This window comes from Musa acuminata, chromosome BXJ2-8, assembly GCF_036884655.1.
Source record: "Musa acuminata AAA Group cultivar baxijiao chromosome BXJ2-8, Cavendish_Baxijiao_AAA, whole genome shotgun sequence".
NCBI classification, from domain to species: Eukaryota; Viridiplantae; Streptophyta; class Magnoliopsida; order Zingiberales; family Musaceae; genus Musa; species Musa acuminata.
Window position 1 is genome coordinate 29,430,346 of NC_088345.1, and position 6,976 is coordinate 29,437,321.

The following is a 6,976-nucleotide window of genomic DNA, read 5'->3' on the forward strand; positions in this document are numbered from 1 at the left end:
CTGCATTGCTTCTATTTTGGAGGGGTCCACCATTACACCTTCCTCTGATATGATATGCCCAAGATATTCCATCTTTTATTGAATAAAGCAAAAATTCATAGTGGTCGTTGTGTGTTCGAAAGGCGATTTTCGGTATGCCTTTTTCACACACTCGTATTTGATGATACCCGGAACGAAGGTCCAGCTTTGTGAAGATTTGTGCTCTCTTTTATCTAGCAATTCATCTATTACTGGGATAGGATATTTATCCTTGATGGTTATGCCATTGAGAGCTCGGTAATCAACGCATATTTGCTATGTTGCATCCTTCTTGCATACAAGTAGCACCGGTGAAGAGTAGAGACTGCAACTTAGCCGAATAACCCCTGTTTCAAGCATCTCTTTTATAATCCTTTCTATTTCATCCTTCTGGAGATGTCGATATTGATATGACCGAGTATTTGCTGGAGGTTTGCTTGGAAGAATCATTATATAATGATCATACTGACGGGTAAGAGGTAGGTTGTGTGGTTTGTCAAATATATCTGAAAATTTAGCAAGCAAAGGAAGTAGGTTTGGATCTTCAAATTCTATTGGCTCTCCCTTAGTTTGCTGCTCAAATTGTACCAAAAAGCCGCTGCATGCTTTATGCAAAATCTTCTCTATTTGTTATGAGCAAATCGTCGTTACATCGCCCCCACGTTTCCCATGCAGTATCACCTATTTCTCCTTACTGTAAAATTTCATAATTAGTTACATAAAATTCTAAGAAACATCACCTAATGTCGTCAACCATTCAATTCTGAGCATGGCCTCATGATCATCAAGAGGGAGGAGAAAGAAATATGCAATTATCTCTTGGTCCTATAGCAACAGTTTCACTCGTGGGCGCCTACGATCATACTTCAAAATCCGTCCGTCGATGACCTTAACGTCAAACCTGTTGTAATTCTCGATAGGTAAGGCCATCTGGACAGCAACCTTACTATTTAGGAAGTTATTAGTACTGCCCATGTCGATGAGAACAGTGATCAGATGTTGTTTGAGAAGGCCTCCAACTTTCATCGTTTACGGGTTTGAGTAGCCGGCTAGTGCATGTACCATAACTTCAGTCAGTTGTGGCTCTTCTTCTGCATCTTCTTCTTCATGTTCAAGGCTCTCTTCTGGATGTTCAATGACCTCTTCTTCTATTGGTTCAATCATAAGAAGTCTCACTTTACTACAACGATGCTCACGGCTCCACGGCTCATCGCAATGCCGAAGCTCTTCTCTTGTCAACCTTTTTAGTGCAAGGACTCGATCGATAGTAGAGGGGGCTAAATGCTTCAGTATTGCTGGTTGAGGAGTGACCCTAGTCCTCCGAGCTTCATAGTTCAATCGTTCCTCTTGATGTCGTGCAAAAGAGATGACTCTCATAAGCGTGTACGGTTGTCGTGCTTTAACTTCTCCCTGGATCTCTGGCTTCAAGCCCTCAACGAAGGTCCCCAATAGCTGTTTTTGAGACCAATCATAAGTTTGATTAGCTAACCTTTCAAACCTGGTTTGGTACTCTTGAATGGTAGAGATTTGTCGGATCTTTGCTAGTTGTCGTCAATGTTCACGTAATCGATTGGTCCGAAGCGGATTAGCAGTCCTTCTTTGAATTATCACCATGAAAGGACTCCATAAGAATGTTCAAACTAGTCAAACCACTTTATGACATCCCCTTCAAGATGTATAGCTATAATTTTCACCATAAATGTGTCCGCGGTTTTATGGTACCGAAAATATCGCTCCGCGCGCGAGATCCAACCAATCAGGTCTCCTTTTTCCTATCTAGGGTAGTCCACTCTCATGCGTGGATAGTTGAGGTCAGTCATAGAGCTTCCCCTCTCTTGTAAGTTATATCTTCGGGCTTGGTGTGATTGGTTAGAGCTCTCTCCTTGATGTGATTTCTTCGGGCTTGATGGTCGGCCTAAACTGAGTTCAGTAAAGAGAGTCTGAATCTTATCCTCCATTCGGGCCTCGAATGCTTCAAATTTAGCTTTGATTACCTCCTCAGATGCCATATTATATACCTTCAAATCTATGATGTTAAGATCTCTCTTTTTTTTTCGGGTTAAAGACATGTATAGGTTGAGAGAAGTGATGGTCGAAAGGGCTGATGGATTGGTGGATGTAGGCTGCGGTTTAGGCTTATTTTGTGGTTGTTTTGGGTGCAGTTTGAGGGTATAGTTTGATAGAGTTTTAGGGCTGTGGATGAAAGTTTTGGATCTGTGGTAGATGACAACAAAGGTTTGATAGAAATCAGTGGAAGTTGCTGCAAATATGTGCTGTCTTATAAGAGCAGAATTATCGTCGAAGAAACAGTGGTTTCTCGATGAAATTTCCATCAAAAACTTGAGAGATTTGAGGAGAAAATTGACAGCAATATCTCAGTTTATATGATAGTAAGGATGTCCAATTTAATTAAGAAAATTTTGACAGTAACAGCAAGAAAATTGGTATAAGTTGCGATAGCAGAATTCTCATCGAAAAATTTTAACGATTTATGATGAAAATTTACAGCAATACAAAATCGTTTTTAGAGATGAATTCCTCAATAGATCAATCTTAGATGGAAGCCAAGATGATCTATAAAGTATATAAGAAATTTCATTCAAAAAAGATTATAAATAGATGAGTTAAGGCAATAATATGCGGCTGAAATTTTCTACAGCACAAATTTTTAAGTGTAGTAGATTGGACGTAAAAGATCAGTAGTTTATATTGAGAAATTTTGGACGAAACCAAAGGAAAATCTACTATTAGGAAGTGTCAAAGCTATCATAAAAATTTTGTAAAGATTTGGATAGAAAAAAAATAGTATCAAGATCAAACAAATAATACTATGCGGTTGAAATTTTACAGTACATATTTTCAAGTATAGCATATTAGATGTAAAATATCAATGGTTTATATTAAGAATTTTTTTGACAAAGCCAAAGGAAAACCTGCTGCTAGGAAGTGTCAAAACTGTTATAAAAATTTTATAGAGATTTGGATAGAAAAAATGTAGTAGCAAGATCAAACAATCTGTGCTATGCAGTTGAAATTTTGTAATGTATCTTTTGTCGTAGAGATGAAAACTTTGCGACGAAAAGTTTATGCAGTAATTTTAGAATAATTTTTTTTTTAGATTTTCGAATAAGGATAACTAAATTGCAGCAGCAGTAAGATAGGAAATCAGAACCTGTTGCAATTCACGGGGAGATCAAAGGATAATCCACGGTGGTGGAGATGATGACGAAATTTGGCGACGATCTTTTAAGCAATTGTGGGAATTACTTTGGGTGGCTGTAGAGGGTTAATCGATGGCTGTGGAAGGGCTGCGAGATGCCAAGAACGTTGCTCTAATACCAGGTATTAGAACCCTTACAGATTCTAAACTTGAGGTTGATCTCTTTAGGGGATCGGTCTCCTTGGAACTCTATAGGGGTTCCTCCCTCCAAGTTACTGCTCAAAGACTGCAGAAAAGATTCATCTATTGCTTATAAAAAGAAGAGGAATATATGACTATTTATAGGGCTTCTAAACCCTAACTTATAATAGGACTCCTACTCAAGACTTCTACTTCTAATCAACTCCTAATATGACTCATACTCAAGACTCATATTCATTTACAACTCCTAATTCTTCTCTAAGAAACAACCTCCTAACCCTAGCCGGCCTCTTCACCTCTTTAATACGGGTATAACTTTTACATGAATGTCCCTCTCAATTAGTCCTCTCCTAACTAGAATCCTAACAATAGTTTAATTTGTGATATCTTAGATATTGAAAAAAATGATGCTTTTCTCGTGAACGATGGGATTTCATACTTATCAAGAGGCTATTAGAATATTTTGATGTCCCAATCTATCTCATCTTCCCAAAAGTTGTAAACAACTTATTCCACGTAATATCAAATTATTTTATTACATTTGACTAGTGTCTTACTTTCTAAATAATATTTAATACTCTGAAATAGACACCATATCTTAGATTATGATAGGGTGTAAATAATTTTTCTGGACTTTGTGGGGGCATTCATCGTTGAGTTTACAATGCATTATCATTTTCTCTTTGAGTTTTATTTAAATCTCATCTATCTTTTTATCATTATTAATGGCCATAAGTAAGTATTTTTTTTTAAGATTGACATGAGATTCTCTTCTAAGTCTTTAAATGAAAAGATTGTAAAAGAAAAAAATTAAACTAAGGAACATCGTTAATAAAACACCATGACGTTAAGAATTGAGGAATCAAGAGTCAATATACATAAAAAAAGATCAAACTACTAAAAATCATATTCCTCTCTATTGTTTGCATTTGTCAATTGTTCTTGCATGCTCGCTTAATGTTTCTAAGACTTGCTTTCTCAATTAAAATTTCAAGATTTAACAAGTTCTAATTCATCTTCTATTAATGTCACTAATATTCCAACAATATATGGATGACATGTTAATGAAAAGCCAAAATGGTTGACACTCACCTGTCCGAGACCTGCATCAACATCAAAAGATCTAATAATCCTGAATGTTGCACATCTGATGTCGGTTCAACAAAATATCTAGATCTCATGATTCATCAAGAGAAACCAACATCAATTCAAAAAAGATGATGGTCATTCTCGACATAAAAGTCTCCAACCTTAGAAAAAGAAGTGACCGTCCAAATAAGAGACATCAATTTGGATCGATGACAAAGAACAATGATTTAGACTAATCAACTGAGCCGTAGAGAAAGATTGGAGGGAAAGATTGTCGGCATTTGTGTATGCAGCCTAATTCTTAATTACATGACTTTTGCACTTTATGCAGATAGGCAAAAAAAAACACCATGTTGCACATGCAAAAGATTTCTTGGATTTTATTAATTTATTACAAGCAGCTTCAACGTTCTGCATTTCCCCCAGCATGGCAAAAATAACATATATGTTTTATTCATAAATTTTAAGAAGAAATGGCTACAAGTTCTAATAGCAATAGACACGTTCCAACAATCAGTCAATAAAGGTATATTACAGCGAAATGGTTTTACAGATATCAAATCTAACATAAAATTAGGTTTAACCATCAATATGCACGAAGAAATAGAACCCTCCCAAAAATTGAAATTGCTAAGAGTGCTTAATAGGACGCACAGAAAGAAATAAGAATGCCAATTTTTTATTTGCACCAACAAGCCAATCACAACTACATCGGTACCTCTACTATTTAAGGCCTAAAAACTCTTTTACCGACACACAGCTCTGTAATGATACACCTGCATGTTCCATACATAGTAAAATAGGATTAAAATCCAAGACTGCCGATAAATGACATCCAATGCAAACTAACAGAGAAGAAGCTACCTGAGCTTGGTGAGGTTTGCAGAGAAAGGAAGGGCAGATAGATCGAATTACTCATCACTCGACGACATCAAAGAATGAAATTTCTGTCTCTTTCTCTGCCTTGTTTTTGTGGAAGTCACACACACACAAAGACATCCGACCAACCAACCAACCTTCTAGTCTTCTGACCCCTGTGAATCATCCTCTGCCTGACGAGCCGGTCGCTGCTGCGGCTGTTGCAATTGCCCACTGCCATCAGCGCCGGCTCCCACCCTCTCCGTTGCCATCTGCTGATAGAACTGACCCAAGGCCTGCGGATCCAACACTCCCATAAGCCCATCTTGCGAGAGACCGAGCTCCAGTCCGGGCAGCTGTTGCCCATACCCACCGAACTTTGATGCAAAACTCATCGTGCCGATGTTGGGGCTGGGCAATTCCATTCCATGCAATCCCATCTTCTGCATGAAGCTGCCTACCGATCCGTCGCCGCTGCCTCCGGCCCCAAGGTTCGAGTTGGATGAGGCGGCCGCTGTTGAATGCAGTAATCCGGAGTTAAACCCACCCATTTGCGGCGGCGGCCATAACCCAGGGTGCAACCGAGGGACGCCAGAACCCCCAACCATGGCCCAGATAGGCCGCACGGCTGTGGCGGCTCCCTGATCCACTTCATCAAGCTTCCGATGGAGCCCGGCAAGGACAGTGGCGCTCGAATGGGACATGGGGCCACCGGCGGCGGCGGCGAGGGCCGATGCGGGGACGGTGCCCGAGCCTGTGGCGGCTATGATGGCGGGCTCCGCTTGCTGGAGGAGCCACTGGATTGTCTCCCCATCAGACTTGTGACCCAGTTCTCGGGTGAGCTGAAAGACCCTGGCAGCGCAGAGGACGGGCATCCTGATCCGTCTCCCTCTGCCGTCAACTTTTGTGTGCCGGTCCTTGTAAGAACTCCTCTTGGGCGCAAGCTGCCGCCTTTGCTCGTCCTTCTCCGCCGCTGCCGGCACCACTTGCAACTCCCTCCCGCCTGAGGCTGTGGAAGGAAAAAGGTCGATATTTTCTGCTACTGAGGAAGCTGCGGCGGGTTCTCTCTTGTCTGACCGTAGGAGGCCCATAGCCTGGTGGAACTTGGGCACCTCTTGGAGCAACTTGGCAGAACTCTTGGGCTCCATGAGAGGGAGGCAGGAGGGGAAAAGGTGGAATTTTTCGCAGAGTTGCGCAGAAAGAACCGAGCAGAGTTGAAACGTTGATGCTGTGAGGCTCACCTCCATGTGTTTAGTCAAATGGAATTCATGCCCAAGTTGTAAGATTATTGTCTGCTTTAGATTTATCTGTCCTGTCTTAATCATGCTACCAAGTAAAATTCCCTCCCCACTTTCTACTGATTGGACTCTCATCTCATCATTATTGCTTATTTGTTTCCATTCCTTCTTTCCACCCTGTCTGTGACGAGATTGCTTGGGACAGCGCAGTTGCATCACTTGGAAGGGACTCCAATTCTCCAGGTGGAACTCTGTATTGGCAGCACACAAATAGGAGGATTTTAGACCAAAAATCACATGAAAGAGTACTTCCTCTGTTGTTTTGCCTCTTCATGCATGAGTGGGTTGCTTACAGGTTATATATGTCTCCCTTCGAGATGGTTAGCTGTGCAGAGAAAACACATTCTCGTCG

General features: G+C 40.6%; 1 protein-coding gene across 1 annotated transcript; it reads right to left on the reverse strand.

Annotated features, from left to right (window-relative positions):
• Positions 1–4,977: 4,977 nt before the first annotated feature.
• LOC135618181 (transcription factor TCP20-like) lies at positions 4,978–6,671 on the reverse strand. Its single transcript, XM_065119040.1, has 2 exons — positions 5,333–6,671; positions 4,978–5,244 (listed from the first exon to the last, which is right to left on the reverse strand). Exon 1 carries the CDS (start codon positions 6,649–6,651, stop codon positions 5,488–5,490), a length of 1,164 nt encoding a protein of 387 aa, XP_064975112.1. The 5' UTR covers positions 6,652–6,671; the 3' UTR covers positions 4,978–5,244; positions 5,333–5,487.
• Positions 6,672–6,976: the final 305 nt, after the last annotated feature.